Here is a 16368-nt window from a genome sequence, read left to right as displayed (position 1 = left end):
AAAACTTCGCTTAATTTATTGTCCAGGACAAGCTCGAAAAACTGATCGGAACCTGGCAAAGATAGAAGAAACGACTTTTCGATTTCTTATAAATACTATTGCTAAGAAACTTCACAATGCACAAGTATTTTGTTTTTAAACTCCCTGTCTTTATTATTTCCACATCACTGTACATAACAATTGAGAAAAAGAACAACATCTCTTAGACATGTTTCGACGTTCACTTTGGCTGTTACCATCAATTGACAACAATTTTCATAAATTGTGATGAATGTAAACTCTAACCGGAAACATGTTTTGAAACTTTTGTTCTTTTCCTGAAATCTTTGTACAATTCTACATTACTTATGATATAAACACTTGAAGAAATTCCCCAAACACCCAAAAATTCATCCCACGACTTTCAGCATGCCATTTTACGCCAGCAAGCGAAGTACCGTTACCTGTAATTGAAAAAAATAAAAAAAAAGTAAAATCTATAGCTATCATAAGTGAGTTGATAGTCCCGCTGTGTCTCTACTTATATTCCATGTTACTTTGGGACAGATCGGATATATCTTCACTTCAGCTGCATTGTTAGGAAGGGGGACATGACAACCTCGTTCCCAGGGCTTTCCTTTGTAAATTGGGGGGAGGGATGGGGAGAAAGGGAGACCTCCCAATTTACGAGAAAAAAGTTCTGGGAACGAGGATGGGGTTAAAGGATGTTATGGTACGTAAATATCACCCAGTGAAAAAGGAATAGGGGCTGGGTCTACCCAAGAGGCCCCAGGATGCAAGACCTCATGGTCCCATAATGCTTCTGTGGCTAGTGACGACAATGGAATAAATATAGGGAGGGGTATGGGAAAGAACTCATGTATTTCTCACTTCGTCTGTTAATATAATATGAATTATCACTTCAAGTATTTATGCACAGTCTCCGTTTAAGGATGCATTCTTATTCTGTTTCTTCAGTTTGAGTAACGTGCTTTGTTCATTAAAAGAGTTCTTGTTAAACTTTGTCGATTCCCTTCTAATCTGCATGGCCTTCAAGTAGCGTTGAAAACTACCAGTCATCTACTTCGACGATAATACACCCATCGCAAAGTCTGAGTTAAACAAAAGTTTGTAATAGAAGGTCCTAAAAGTTGAACGGAAAGACCAATCAGCCACAGCCACGATGGTTGAAAATGGAAGAAAGGCTGCTATTGTCATTGAAGCACCACTCACAGAGTGAGCTTTGAAGATTTGACTGTCTATTCCTGCTGCTTTCGTAAAGGTTCTCAGCAAGTGTCCTAAAGTCGTAGACGTGACGGACTTGTGGGGACGAATGAGGAGAGGAGCAATCTGTCCGGTTGAGAGGACGAAATGACAAAATGAATATTTATGGTTACCTTGAGATATAACCGAAATCATTCTACTGGATATAGGTTTTTGCCTTGTTCAAAACGGACAAAGAAGGCTTCTGCTTGTTTACCTGCTTTTAGGCTAGGAGTAGAAAGGTTAAACGACGCTCTTCTTGATGAACACTGCAATGTCTGAGATCCAGAGTAGCCAGGGCAGAAATCCTTTCAGGACATGTTAATGTGAACAGAGTGACTAACTTCATGGAAAACCTTTCAGTGAAAGGGACTTCCTTTTTACCAAGAGAACCAAAGTATCTAACGATGATATCAACGCTCCAGGTATGTCAGTACCTAGGTTTAGGAGGGCGTGTACGGAGAATCTCTCTAAGGATCCTAGAGGCACACCGATGTTGCCCAACAGAGAATCCATCTATTGAAGAATGATATGAGTAGACAAAATAGGAGACCAAAGGATATTGAGTAATCTGTAAGCTTAACCTTCATTGAAAGCTTCTGTCACCAATACTGGGATATCATTTAAAGATGTATGAACGGGATCAGTTTGTCTTCCAGAACACCACCGACACTAAAGGTTCCAACTTGATTCATAAGTTTTTTATGTGGAGGCACTCGTCGCTACGATAAGTAGTTTGACAACGTCTCCCGGAATGCCCGCAGCTTGGAAGCGTCGGTAGAAATGTGAAATATGGCCTAGTGTAGTCGAGGGTACATTGGGTGGACTCTCTTGAGGTCGGTTGGGTTGTTCGGTAGAAGTACGGGTTGGATTATTAGGAGTTTCAGCAGAACCGGCCACTCAGTAGAGTTGTGCCTGCCATACTGGAGCAACAAGAATTATCTCTGTAGTGTCGACCATCACCTCGTACTTTTTGGTTATGGGGTTGAAATATATAATATAAGCCTTCAAGGGAGCCCAGTGGATTGTAAAGTTATCTGTGTGGATGGCCCCTGGGTCGGGCCTCCAGCTGATATAATTCTTGAGCTGAGTACAGTAGTCAGGCGACTTGCAAACAGATCGGCCTAACAATTCTGCAGAAAGGGTTGTTTAACGGTTGGATTCAACTTTTATTCGTTCATGTCTTTGAATACCCTCGACTCTGTATCTGCAGACACATTGTCTCTTCCTAGAATGTGAGAGGCGGTCGCAAAGATGTCTGTGAAAGCGACGTTAGAGAGTCGTGTGAGGAATTTTGTGCACTTTTGCTGTTGGGAGTGAAATTATCATAGGCTTTTAAGGGATATTGAAACCCAGGAAAGGGATCACTTGTGTTGGAGGTAGAGAGGATTTCTTGAGGTTCACAGTGTAACCTAAGGACTGAAGGAGTGCTACTCAAAGTTGAGTATTTCTGATCGCTTCTTCCTACGATTGAGCTAAAAGAAGAAAATCGAAAAGGTATATGAGTACTCGAAAAGACTTCTTTCTTAGGAAGGCAGCAACTGGTTTCAACATGCAGGGAGCTGAATACAGGCCGAACGAGAGAGCTTTGAACTGATGGCAGTTTCCCTTCCAAATGAACGAAGGAACTTTTGTGAACATTCGTGAAAGGTAACCGAAGGGTATGCGTCTTTTAAATATACACTGGTCATAAAATCACTTGGCAAAAGCTAAGTCTTTAACTTAAATTTTCCACTGATCTGGAAGTGCTTGTTGATTAGATTATGAACTTGTTTAGAGAACTCAGATCTATCACAGGACGCATTGGTTTGTCCTTTTTACGAACAAGGACCAGACGACTGTAAAACTCTCATTTTGATAAAGGATTAATTTTTATAGCTCCTTTGTGTAGCGATTCATTGACTTCCTGAGAAATTAGAATTACCCTCTGACCTGATGCTTTGGTAACTTGGAGAGATTTTTGAAAAGGGATCTGGAAAAACGCATCTTGTTACCTGAAAAAAGAAAAACGAATCTCTGGATCCGATGTTAGGGTTCTCCTTCCTACTATGCAGTGTGAAAGTCTGGCTAATGTCCCTTTGGGGAACAAAAAGTTCCATTTTTAATTTTGACCGAGATGCGTTGTAGTTCGATATGATTGTGCTTTTGAGGCATTCGAAGATGCTCTACTGGAGTTATATTTAGAAGATAAAAAAATTCTCCATAGAACTGTTAACACGTGTAGCGGTGGGTTTGGAGGCCGTTTGAGGGAACAGGAAGAGAAGTCATCTCCAGATAACCAAGCTTACGCATTAGGCTAAGACACTCGGCGATGTTTATTCTCGAAAACTATTAATGGCTGCAACGATCCTCTATCGCCTCAACATCGACAGTTGAGTGCTTGCTTAGCCTAGAAGGTAGTGTTTACTCCGAAACAAGTTTGATTTCTTCATAAGTTGGAGATGTACCAGATTCAATAGCATCATGAAGGCCACAAAAAGGGCCTGAAGCATTTAAAAGGGCACTCTGAACGGTAAACATTTCTTTTTCAATTTAATTCTTCGACGAACTTTCTCATTTTTAAAGGCAACTGCTGATAAAACTTTGGAGTTTGAAGGGAATCCACATCTGAGATAGCCTAGTCATTTAGAATAACAAGCGACCGCTGATAAGATAATTTTCCCCGAAAATTGGTGTCCAACTTAGCAACTGGATCAAAAAGGCCGTGATCGTCACAGTTCATCTCAAGACGCACGGTATTCTTCGTATTCTTTTGTGTCTTAGAAGACTCTGCTAATGCTACATGTAGCTTTTCTGGTGCCTCATTGGGCTCTACTGGTGCCCCATTAGGCATACAAGGTGGGCAGGAGTCCAGGTTAGACATGTCCGCCATAATGGACAACGTATCATCATCGTTCACATCACTTATGCCCGGAATAAATTATTTCTGAAATGAGCGAGAATCTATTAACCCGGCTTTGAAAGCACGGCGTTTCGATGGAGTTGGCAGTCGTCTGCAGAGAACCGTTCTCTTTGCAGTGCTCTGGCGGTGAATGATCATTGTGATTCTCCGCAGAAAAAGCCGAGTTTGGCGGGAAGATGCATGGCAACCGCGAACAATCTCTCTTTTGAGATTTGTGACGTCTTGAAGACATACATGGAAAGGGCAATCTCCTGAAAAGAAGAAGAAATTAAAAAAACGAAAAACAACAACAACAAAAAAACATAGGCCCACTGTCAGAAAAACACAGTGGAAATCATAAAAGCGAGTCATAAAAGTAAGCATATACAAACTTACCTACCGATTGGTTTGAAGCACAAGGAAAAAAGCCACAAAAGCATCATGGGACCACGAGGTCTTAGTTCGTGGAGCCTCTTGGGTAGACCCAGGCCCTCTTTTTTTCATTGGGGGTTAACCCTTCATTTGGTGTTTTAAAAGTGGTCTGAAACACTAAATGGGAAATACCTACCATTGGTTCTTGTTCTTGCCCTCTCAATTTTGATTTTTTAAATTGATAAGAAGAGCGAGAACGTGTAGAATGTGTGCGTAAAGCTCACTGTTCTTTTTGTGTGCCATCATCGTCATCATCGTCGTCGTCATCGTCGTCGTCATTACCATACTCATGATTAAAATTCAAGACTTAAGTCTGGACAGCTGTGGTTTACGCTCCCTCTCAATGTGGGTCAGGTAGCGGAATGACAATGAACAACATAAGCCATTAAAACGGTTAATGGTACTAAATGAGTATGTAATTCTCAGTTTTGTTCGAAGCGTTCGCTAATTTATGTTCTAGTGGCTACGTAAAACCTCAGTGCTTTCTGTAGTATTCTAACTGTTTATTTGTCTGATTACTATTCACCACACAAATGTTGGCTCAGGTAACGTGTTTCTCTCCTCGTCATACTGATGATTATGCAAGTTTGCAAATGACAGAGGTGACGAACAACATTGATAGCAGAAATGGGAAACCAGTAATGTGAATATCACATTGATTGAAGTGTCTACTGGAATTAATTATGTCTGAGAATGAAATCGAAGGACGTTGAGGGATGAACAAAGAATTCGACCGTAAATATCACTGTTGTGTGCGAGTACCTCTCACGTGCAAACTTGGGCTCGACAAGCTTTTAACAGATGATTGTTGTACTTACACTAATTTGGGTGTCAGAGGGCATGCGCGTTTGGCTATCGGATCCACGTGATCCCTGACCTGTTCAAAGGATGCCTCGTAAAATAAATCTTCAAAGCTGCTGGCAATCTTACTCAGCTCGTCTCTCTGCTGTTGCCTTTCCCCGGCGTTGTATCCTTTTCCAGCCACACCGACCGCTATCACGTGAGAAATGCGCTTTAGAGCTTTCGTGGCAATGTTAAGTGTCGGCACGTCTATTGGGTTGGTAAGACCGTCGGTCAGGACAATACAAACCTGAGGGGGAGAGGGGAGAGTTAATACATTGAGAGTAAAAAATGTTTTTTATTACATCCAAGACTAGTCTTATTTCACCCAACCCTTAGCGCAGGCAAGGACTAAGGATGAAGAGAGATCGATACTAATCGATTGCACAATATTTTGAAAATGTTTTTTGGGTGAAGTTTTTGATACATGCAATCAATATTACTTTTCCAGTACTTTACGCGTCCAGTTGACAGGCATGTTTCCTCAAAACGCTGTAATTTGGTGCATCTTATTCCGAGTGAAATGCAGGGCAAACTATTTCCATGTGTCATATTGGAGTAAGTCTCAGGGGCTAGTTACTAAAAACTTCGGACTTTTAACTGCTAACGACGGACGCTTAATTCGCCAAAAACAGTATTTTAACGTTCGATGTGGAGTTTTATACAACTAGCATGTGCAAAAAACAAGAGACTACTTGTAGTTAAATTGGACTCCAACTTGACGCTGCTGACCCACAGTGGACATTGCGTGTAGCAATAAATTTCTGATATCAGTAGGCTGGAAAAGGCGTGACCAAGTCACGTGCATTGTTCCGTGGGGACACATCCTTGTTGTCTAGCAACATCCTTACCAACCTTGCCGACTCGGCTAGCTTTTCAGCCAAACACGCCATTTTGATAGAAAAACATACCGTTTGTTAACCGGATCATTACCATTTAGTTAGCAGTAAAAGTAATACCTGCTTATGGTATACGTTTTGACCAAGAAACCTTCTACGAGAACGCGTAAACATTCTGTAAGCCATCATTAGAGCTTCACCGGTCCTTGTTCCGCCCCTAGTGTAACGCATCCCGATGAGTTTCTTCTCGAGCCCCATGAAGCCCAGCCTCTGTGACCTTGGCAAGCTGAAAATTCGTCGTGGTGCTGTAGAGTATCTTACGATGCCAACTCGTGCGTGCGTGGCGCTGACGGAGAAATGACGGGTTAGGTTGACCAGGATTTGTTTTGTCATTTTAAAGTTGTTTATTCCGATGCTCCCTGAGGCGTCAATAACGAACACCAAATCCACTTCCGTCCTGCAATCTAAGATTGAGAATCATGTTCGAATCATTTTGCTTTAACGTGTTAAACACGACGACGCATCTAAACAGTTGATCTTAAAAAAATATAGGTCCTCGGAAATGCCAGTTAGACTACGTTGATTGATAAATGCTTAATTTCTTAATATTTTCTTAAAATTTCCTTAAAAGGAAATTGATAAACTGATCTGCGACATAATTGACGCGGATCTGGGTCTTACATGAAGTTAAGATTTGTTGAAACGTTTGATTTGATGAATAGCCTGACGTACGCATGCGCAGTACTTGTGACTGTTATTCTTAGGCACATCCCAAAAGTGGTACATCGTATAATCATTTCATTTAATGTATCGGATGACTAACACTAAAACACACACAGATACACACCTGGACATCCTGCATAGTTGGGACCCAGGGCCGGCATAGCACCATCTTTACAGCATCCAAAAACTATGAACAAAATGAGAGTAATTGAAGCCGAATTCTTAATCTACAGAGAGAAGGTTTTGAAATTTGATCCGATTATCATAAAATTTGGTGACAGTTTGCTTAGAATTTCTCTTAGAATTATTTTTGGTTTGAGTAGCTATAAGAACACCACAGAGATTGTTTCACTGACTGCATCTCATTTTTTCATCCCATTTCTTAGTGTTTGATTTAAGATGAAGCACTCTTTCGCGTGTTTCACTGATATATTTCGTAATACTAGCAGTCAAACACGAAAAAGAAAGCAAGAGAAACAACAGCTTGATAACGGAGACAGAAAATTGTAAATGATACTTTCGACTGATGTAATTTTTCGTATACTACAAGAGCCTCCTGTAAATAAATTTGATTTATCGGATCGTTAAGTTGAAATTTAAATTTAAAGAATAAGGCAGATTAAGGGAATGGAATGTCGTTTCCTATAAAATCCAAGGTGGAAATTTTCTGAGCTTCTCAAACATTTACACCAAAAATACCGGCAATCTTCGATATTTCAGACTCAAATACAAAACCACGTTTAAAATCAGTTCAGATCACCTATTTCTCGCAAGTCCATGAACAGGGTCTCAGTGGGGTCACCCGTCAGCCGTCAAACAGCCTAAAATTTAACCGTTAACCGTCAAAAAAGGACAATATTTTACCATCAACCGTAAAAAACCGGTTATTATTAGCCGTCAAACGGTTTCAAGGTCTGAAAAATCACTCATGATTTCAGCTGCTCATCCCAGACTTCTGGCTCTCGAAGAATCGGTTTCAACTGGTGAACCGGTTTTCATGTTCCAAAATCTGCTCACTTTCTGTCTTTTCCACTTCCTGTTTCAAAACATTAATGGTACACTACATGTTTCTGACCACAAAACAACCTCCAGAACACATTTGTTAATATTAAAAAACACAAAAGTTAATATTAATTTTAGCTCATCTTGGAAGAAATTTCCCCTTGATAATCGTCAATCGTCAAAAGCCCTAAAACCGTCAACTGTCAAAGCTATCCTCCCATTGAGACCCTCCAGGAAGTCAATTGTTAAAAAAATTCTTCATCATTACTTGATCCACATTTCCCTCGGTAAACGAAGTTGGCCCAGTGAAGACCAACGCCTCCAATGCACTTTCTCGATTTTTTGTAGATGTGGTAAGTGGAACAGGCCAAGGGATCACACCAACATTCACCATAGAACTGAATACCAAAGCAGCTGCATCCGGCGGCTCGGGCTCTCACGGCACAGTTTGTGATGACGTATATGAAGTTTGCCCAGTTATCGATCCGCCTGCGGAAGTTTTCGATTAAGTATTTTATTGCACGAAGGTTGGGGTACCTCCATGCCTTCGGTCCCTTATCCCTGAAGCATCCCAGAGGATCGAACCACAGCACTTTTTCTGAGAAAATATGAAATAGAATCGCAGTTGAATCAGTACTTTTCAGGGTATATGGACATTTAGCTATGCTATTTCGCCCGCTTTCATTTTAGGTTCGCCTGTTGTGTAGCGGTTATCACGTTATCGGGAGACCGAGATTCCAGTCCTTCCCGGCGAAGCATACTTGCACGTCTACCAAGAGAGGATCCTATCTTGGGTCTACTTAACAATTATTCCACGTGCGCGCGTTGGATATGAGATGATAGATAGCCAACGAGGCGCGTAGCGCCGAGTTGGCTATAATCATCTCATTTCCAACAAGCGCAAGTGGAATAATTAATTTATTAAAAACAATCAAGAAATATTGCTAGATCTTACTGATTTGGCTGTCCAAGAGTAACCAGCAGACAATTAAATGGTCGCCATTTCTCGGCCATGATATAATGGCTCATATACCATGGCCGCTAAGCCAATCAAATCCCTCGAATTGCATTATACAATGATTCAGTTTTTAATAAATATTACCAGTTCCGATCCTTTCATATAACAGATTCTTGCAGTGATCCTATGTTCAAATACGGCTGATTCCCTTAGTATGAACATTCGTTGCTGTCTGTTTCATTTTATTTTCTCGGGTTAATTATAAAATCTCCGATCAGATCACATCAAAAGTTTAAAATACCGTCTCCAGGAATCGTTTAAGCCTACTATTCTGGTTAAGAGGGTGTTGCTTAGCAACATGACAGATCTTAATTTACGCACACGTCTACCTACTTGGCTCTAAGAAACGACTTACCCACACAGTTCAACAAAGCGTAATATAAGAGTTTGTATGGTGTTGAAATTCGATCGAAAATTAAACAACAATTTTCCCTCAAAAACCTACACAAATTACAATTATTAGGTCTGAAAAAACTCATTTGGCGTATTTTATTGTTTTTTTTTCGTGGCTTCTGGGAGCTCCCGAAAGCAGTTTTGAACAGTGTCCGTTGTGAGTTTGCCAAATATATTTAATCGATGACAATTCCATGGCATTTGGTGACTGACGGAGGAGTTCAGTTAACGTTCAAATTAGCCTGTTATTCAAGAGATTACCCCTTTTCTGCCCTGTAGACGAAGGTTTCCGTTATTGCACTTCTGCTTAGGGTAATCTTTTTTTTACTGAGATTTTAGCATTTTTTGTTTTACGTTATTACTAATGCACATAAATTGTCGGTTGCAATTCTTCCTATTTTTTCAGTCTTCTGTAGGTTTCATGTTGAAGTAACACGCCTCAGACTTAATTAACCTTTGTTACTTGGAAGTTAAAATAACTAGTATACTATTACACTCTAAGGGTAGAACAAGGGTGTATCCATGCAAGAATTGTTTCTTTAGATTGCTGATTGACTGTTAGGGTCGAAAGTTGTGAATTTTTCCCCAATATTTACCTCACATAGTTCATAGAGGTCTTCATAGTTTACACTGAAGTGATATCAGAGAGACGTCATCTGTCCTCCGAAGTTTAGTATTGCTCCTATAATCTATGCCGAAATTACCGGTTGTGTGAAACTTGTCTTCCAGTCTAGCTATAAGTCAATTAAGATTAATCCAAAATATTTGTGCCTTTCAGATTAAAACTGTCTATGGTCAGTTCATTCACTGTGAAGGATTAATTATAATCTGGATGACGATAACCGTAAACTCATCGGAAATTTTCAATCACGCAGATGGCGGGCAACCCTCGAAGCTGGAATGGCGGAAATCATGCACCCCTTATCCTAAAAGAGGGAGCGGGTTAGGGTTTAGGGTTAGGGTAAGGTTAGGGTAAAGGGTAGGGTTAAGGGTTTAGGTTGTAGTTTATTTGGGGTGATTTTCCGCCGTTCCGTCTTTTAGGATTTGAGGTGATTTTCCGCCATTCCACCGTTCCACCCTCTAGCTTTTAGGGTCGCCGCAGATGGCCGGCTTTTTAGTCTGTGTAAGTAGCGCTCCCGCTAATAACGAAGCACTTCATGAACTGGCAAATCCTTTCTTGATATCCTGGCTTCCGTTTCTCGAAGACGCCGATATCTTTTCGTATCCCAAAATTATTTTATCTGCACCTTGCTCGTCAACACAACAATTTTGTTGATTTTGAAAGCTAAATTTCAGGAATTAATGTTCATCCGGCTGAACAATTCTCAGTTGGAAAATGATCCTCATTTCACGTTACTTCAGTTTTTTGTGTCACTGACCCAAATTAATCTAAAAACAAAAAATAGTCATACCTGACGTGGTAAGTTGCGGGACTTTCGAGAAAGGCGCTCCCTAGATGCTGTTTAGCTTAGCAGTTCTGTTTCTTAATACATCTGGCCTCAGTTATAAAAAGAGCAAATAACTTTATTTAGCGCATAATTTGCAATGCTTTGAACTTTGCATCGATTTTCAAGAGTTCCGTCGATCGACCTTTTTATCACTGTTCTCCTATTATTTATTAAGAGTTTAAGCATACCTTCCTCTGTAATTTTTATCAACTGCTTATTCTTTTTCTTCCCTTTCTTTTTCCCTTTGCTCTTTTTCTTTCCTTTATTTTTTGGATTTTTCGGCTTCCTGTCCTTTTCCACTTCCTCCTCCTCTTCGCTTGACCCCGCCGAAGTTTCACTGCTATTTCCTGCATTTTGGTTTCGGTTTCTTCCTTTTCGTCCTCGCTTCTCTATTTCATCATATAGCAGTGGGGCCAGCCATCTGTATTTTGCCGCTTCGTCGTCCAGTTCTTCATCATCCTCGGTTTCAGACTCGACCGCAACTTCCTGATCATTTTTCGAGGCTAAGGCGATATCAGAAGTGTTTTCGTCTCCGTAGGCGAGTTTGAATGTGGCAAAAAAGATGATCAGTGGCATCAACAGAAAGAACTGCATGATGTCTTCGAGAGAAAAACAACAGTACATTAGAACATATGGATTTTATACTTGTGAACCAGAATGAATTCGAGCTACCAGTGGCATTTGCTACTAACACCCCTCCCTCATATCGAGGTGAAACTGATTTTGATGCTTAAGAAAAGTTTAGTTACTGTGTAGTCAATGAAGTGAGGAAGGTGAGATATAAGATGCAAGCCTAAAAAAATTAAACAAACAAAGAATCTTGAATGGTAATAAAATAAAAGAACCTTGAAGACGAAGCTCGAATGGAACGCACCAGCATGCGTCAACCGACCAAAAAAAGTTTCAATTCCAGAAGATCATGAACATCCAAAGAAGGCTAAAATGACTTAAATGATATGGAGCAAGGCTTTCCGAGGAAATATAAAAAAGAAAAAAACAGTAAATGATTACTTCAGTTCTTGTTTGCCGTTAAAACACAATCTCCCATTTTAGTTAAGTTCAACAAAAATCTCCCCGTTGTCGAAAAAAAAAAACTTTTGCTGTTGTCTAGAAACTGGCTTTTTCCACTAAACAAGATAATAGGTTGAGGAAAAGAACAGAAAATTCCAATAAGAAAGCTTTACCTAACTTTACCGGTTCGAATATTTCTTCTGATGACCGAAGAAACTAACTGAAAATGCGAGGCAGGACCAATGTTGTTTAAGGTAGTTAACTTCGTATCCACGAAACTAAATGGCTTCCTTCGAGCATTTTAAAAGCATCTTTTTTGTTTTTCTTTTTTGTTTACAATAGAAGTAATCAGCGCCAATTATTTTCGATTGTTTTAAAAAGTGCTTGTGCTTTAAAATATCTACAGTCGAACGACCAATATCGGAAAAATGGAGTTCAAGTTAGAGTTTTTTTCTCGATGGTTTAAAATTGTTTTGGTTCGCTAACCTTTCATTTTTCACCTCTGTTAAGTTGGCTACAACTCGAAATGAACCAGAGGCATTGATCAAGCAAAAAAATTATTGATTTTGTTTATTGCGTGTAAGCTGCGTTGGTGAATTAGCACTTAGAAAAACAGTGCATCCGATCATTGATTTTCACGCCATGAAAAAAAATCCATTTAATGATAATTACTTGATAATTATTAAACGATTTTACTACCTCCGTTTACGGAACAATGTTCACTGAAATGCCCTATTTTGGCAACCATATTCAAGTGCATCAAAACTGTTTCGGGAGGAATACAATACGAGTAATAAGACCCTCATAAGGGTTTTGTATATACGGACTAGGGAAAACTCACAAAATAATTTAGGGAGAAATGTTTCTTTCAAGAAAATACTATAGGAAATAACTCAATTTAGCTTCAGTTTAGGGATAACTCTACCCATAATTTTAGGAATAACAGCCTTGGTAAATCTGGGGGACAAGGAATAGTTGTCTTTTAGATTGTCCATGCAGATAAGGGGATACTCCACCTCACCTCTCGATCGCTACCGAGGTCTCACTCGTAGGATTTTGTCCCCTAAAATTGTCTTCAACTTAACAACTCGGCATAAGAATCCGAAACGATTAAACTATCACCTATTTTTAAAAATACTTTTTACAAAGCGGTTATAAAACCTTTGCATGATAAGTCATGTGAAAGTACCTTTTAAAAAGGCAATTAACACTTCTGAAGATTGAAGCCATCTGTAAAAGAAAAAAAAAAAATATGAAAATATACCTCGAATATATATTTTTGTTTTTCCAAAATCATTTTAGACAGCTAGCCGTCTGTCTCCTGCCTAAGAGAGATATGGTAAGAAATATACAGGGACTATAGAAAAAAATGGCTATTGTGCTCAGTAACAAACTTAAGCAAACCTTTGACAACGTTGTTGGCATCCAGCGAGTTTACGAGCTGTTGACTTTCCACTGTAAACGACACTTTCTTTTCGTCCTTCGACAACAGAAAACATTATGTTTCTTGTTTTACGAAAGTCTGAGGTGATGATTCAGTTCACCGGGAAAACTAGCGATTCCATCGGATTACGGATTAAGGCTAATTCTACTTCTTGAACTGACACCATCCTTCAATAATTATGAAAAAAGTTTCTGACCGTTCACGACAGTCAATGAATGCAGTGAACCAATTAGAAATTGAGATTTAAAAAAGTGCAACCTTTTATTTACGTTCTTGTCGATGTTCTTATGCAACTTTTCCTTACGTGCAAATTGTACCAAGCTAACTGGCACACTTCCTGGTTGTAAACATAGGATGTGCGCATGCGTGCAAGGCTCTGGCCAAGCCTTACTGAACGTAGATATCTGGATGCATATATGGCATTCTCACATGAAGTATATACCTCCTCCTATTCACACGAAAAAATTGGAAATCCCGATTAGAAAATTGACCTCCAAAATTTCTGAGAAATCTATCCAGAATTTTCGCGAGACCTCTAAAGGAATTCCTCTTTTCCCGTTTGGAATGCGAAGCACTGAACTATTTCTTCAATTTACCCCTTTTCTGGTCTCCCGTCGAACCAAAAAACACTATTTCAAAGTGTCATCTCTTTTGCTTGGCATAGTGAGTTTGAAAGAGTCCCTGAAAAAATCCTTACCATTTTTACTCAGATCTCAAAATGAAAGGTACTTCAGTTGTGTCCCCACCGCACAGGGCTTTCTCGGCACTGTTTTGCAAGATGGCAGCCGGTTGGGGGAAAACCCAGGTGACAGCCAGGTCATGTGGTAAGAAGATCTCCAAAATTTTGGAGGTTTGTATCATGTAACCTTACCATAAAATTTTAAAATAGGCAAAGTTTATTTTCCATATTTATGGCAGGATCACATAGAGATTTTAATACCATGTGGCCTGGCCCTCTCCAAGGGTTAACTCTCTGAAACATCAGCAATTGAATCTCATTATGCTGGCGAGATTACCTTATCAGCTCTGTTGATAAAACCAAACATTCGTTTCTCCCGACCAGCTGGAGGATGAGATTGTTATGTTCTCAGACCTTGCACTCCAGCAACTTTTTCCATAAAAATCCCTAAATTTGCTGTGAATCAAAACAATCACAAAAGCTCACTCTTAATTTTAAAGCAAAGTGTTCCAGGTAGTTACTGAAAAAAAAATCTGTTAAGCATTGGTTCCTCTTTTGTGTGTGTTGCTTACATTCTAAAGAAATGTACCAAGCTAACTTACTTTTTTCTTTTAGCCTTTTTCTCAAAAACTAAATACAGAACTAAGTTCCCTACAAAACACACAGCCTGTTTGGAGCAACTTCAAAGCAAAAATGCACTTACTATGCTCTTGCATAAAACTCTTCATATGTCAACTATGAGTCATGATGGTCACACAAAATTGGATGTCCAGGGCCCAGTTGCATAAAGCATCTAAAGATGATGTGAGTTTTCTGTAGTCGTTCCCTGCACTCCAAAGGATTTTCTCACACTTTTGTTGTGTTCCGTATCCACTTTCGCCCAAATGATCCAATATAGTCTTGAAGAAAATCCTTATGAATGCAGAAAATGATTGCAGAAAATATCCAGTTAAGATGCTTTATGCAATGGCGCCCTGGTGCCTAAGCTATTGTCCTGCGAGAGGCACATGGGTGGGAGTAAGTTTTTCAGCTGATTTTCATGCCTAGCAAGAGTGATTGCCGAGGGAAGAGTTTTAAGGGGCCACACCTTAACAGAGCCTAGGCATAATTTGTATTCTTTCTTGTATAATCTAACTCTAACAACACATATTTTGGTCTGACAAGCCAAAAGAAAAAAAAAAAAGAAAAAGCATTGATTTTTTGAAGCATACAGATTATTAATTTTACATTTATGTCCAGGATTGAGTGTGATTGCAAATTTTACAATTTTTCATTACGGCCTTCCATATATTACCAGTTTTACAAATTTTTAGATGTTTTGTTATGGCTTTGCAAAAATTGAAAAACTGAAAAATTTTTCGTTAATGCGCTTTGTGAATTTTCCAAATTTTTTTCACCTTTTTTGATGCAAATTATCTCACATCATCAGTGCGGTGCTGCTGATTGTACAAAATCTGCAAAAATTGCAAAATTTACAAATTTAATGATTTTTTGTTACTGCGCTTTGCGAATTTTACAAAATGTTTTTAACCTTTGTAATGTACTTACATGAATCTCACATCACAAGGGCGATACCGCAATTAGTTACACCATAGCTTTCACTATCTCTGACTGTGGAAACTTTAAAGCCCCTAATATTAAAGGTGTTAAGTATTGAGTAAAATCTAGCAAGTCTGAGCAACATCCATTATTCAACTGAAAAATATCTTTATCAGTTTACTTTGTTTACAAAAGCCTAGAAACAGTCACCCTGCACAACACATAAAAGTACAAACAAAGAATGCGCAAAAATTAACGCAAAATAAATGAATCAAACATATACTCCAGTAAATTAGTCGCGATAACACATTGTAGCCTCCTTGATTTACAATACACTGTGTTTTGTCAATGTCATTTCCACTCTATTTTTCTCTTGCATGTGTGAAGAACAAACGTACGCTTACATGACGTATGAATTACGCCGATTGCATCAGATGTGTCCAAATTCAAAAATCTTCATCCCTGACCACTGAATATTTTAAGTCAATCCTTCTTCAGTTCAAATATTGAATCCCATCTTTCTCATACACTCTTTGTGTGCTTCAATAAGTTCTCCACAATTTTCCTCACCGCGTTCGACAATACAGGCATCACGCACTTTCTTCGTTTCTGGACACGCACAGCACGGCTTGAGCTTCTTCTCCTCTTTTGGCTTTTCTTCAAGTGGTACCGCAATTGGAGCATTTACTGATTTCCCCGACATCAGGCTTCAAAGCTTCTTTAAAGTAAAAAGATCACAAGAAAAAAATTACCACAACTATCCCGTTCGTCTCCCGTTCGCAGACTTCTTCCAACACGGGAATCTTATGTAAGATTCGTTCCCAGGACCCTTGGTTCATTCTAGCGCTAAAACGAGGCAGCGGAAACAGCTGTTGCA

At 39.4% G+C, this 16368-nt stretch overlaps 1 protein-coding gene across 1 annotated transcript; it reads right to left on the bottom strand.

The window, feature by feature from the left end:
- Positions 1-224: 224 nt before the first annotated feature.
- Positions 225-16194, bottom strand: LOC146472595 (uncharacterized). The gene is made up of 7 exons (XM_085119224.1): positions 16020-16194; positions 11007-11417; positions 8228-8557; positions 7082-7144; positions 6355-6698; positions 5374-5645; positions 225-443 (listed from the first exon to the last, which is right to left on the bottom strand). The coding sequence occupies exons 1-7, from the start codon at positions 16192-16194 to the stop codon at positions 440-442; spliced, it is 1599 nt and encodes a 532-aa protein (XP_084975350.1). The 3' UTR covers positions 225-439.
- Positions 16195-16368: the final 174 nt, after the last annotated feature.

This window comes from Pavona decussata, unplaced genomic scaffold (assembly GCF_977016875.1).
Source record: "Pavona decussata unplaced genomic scaffold, jaPavDecu1.1 SCAFFOLD_98, whole genome shotgun sequence".
NCBI lineage: Eukaryota > Metazoa > Cnidaria > Anthozoa > Scleractinia > Agariciidae > Pavona > Pavona decussata.
Note: the sequence above shows the minus strand (reverse complement) of the source record. Positions and strands in the feature narration are given on the sequence as shown.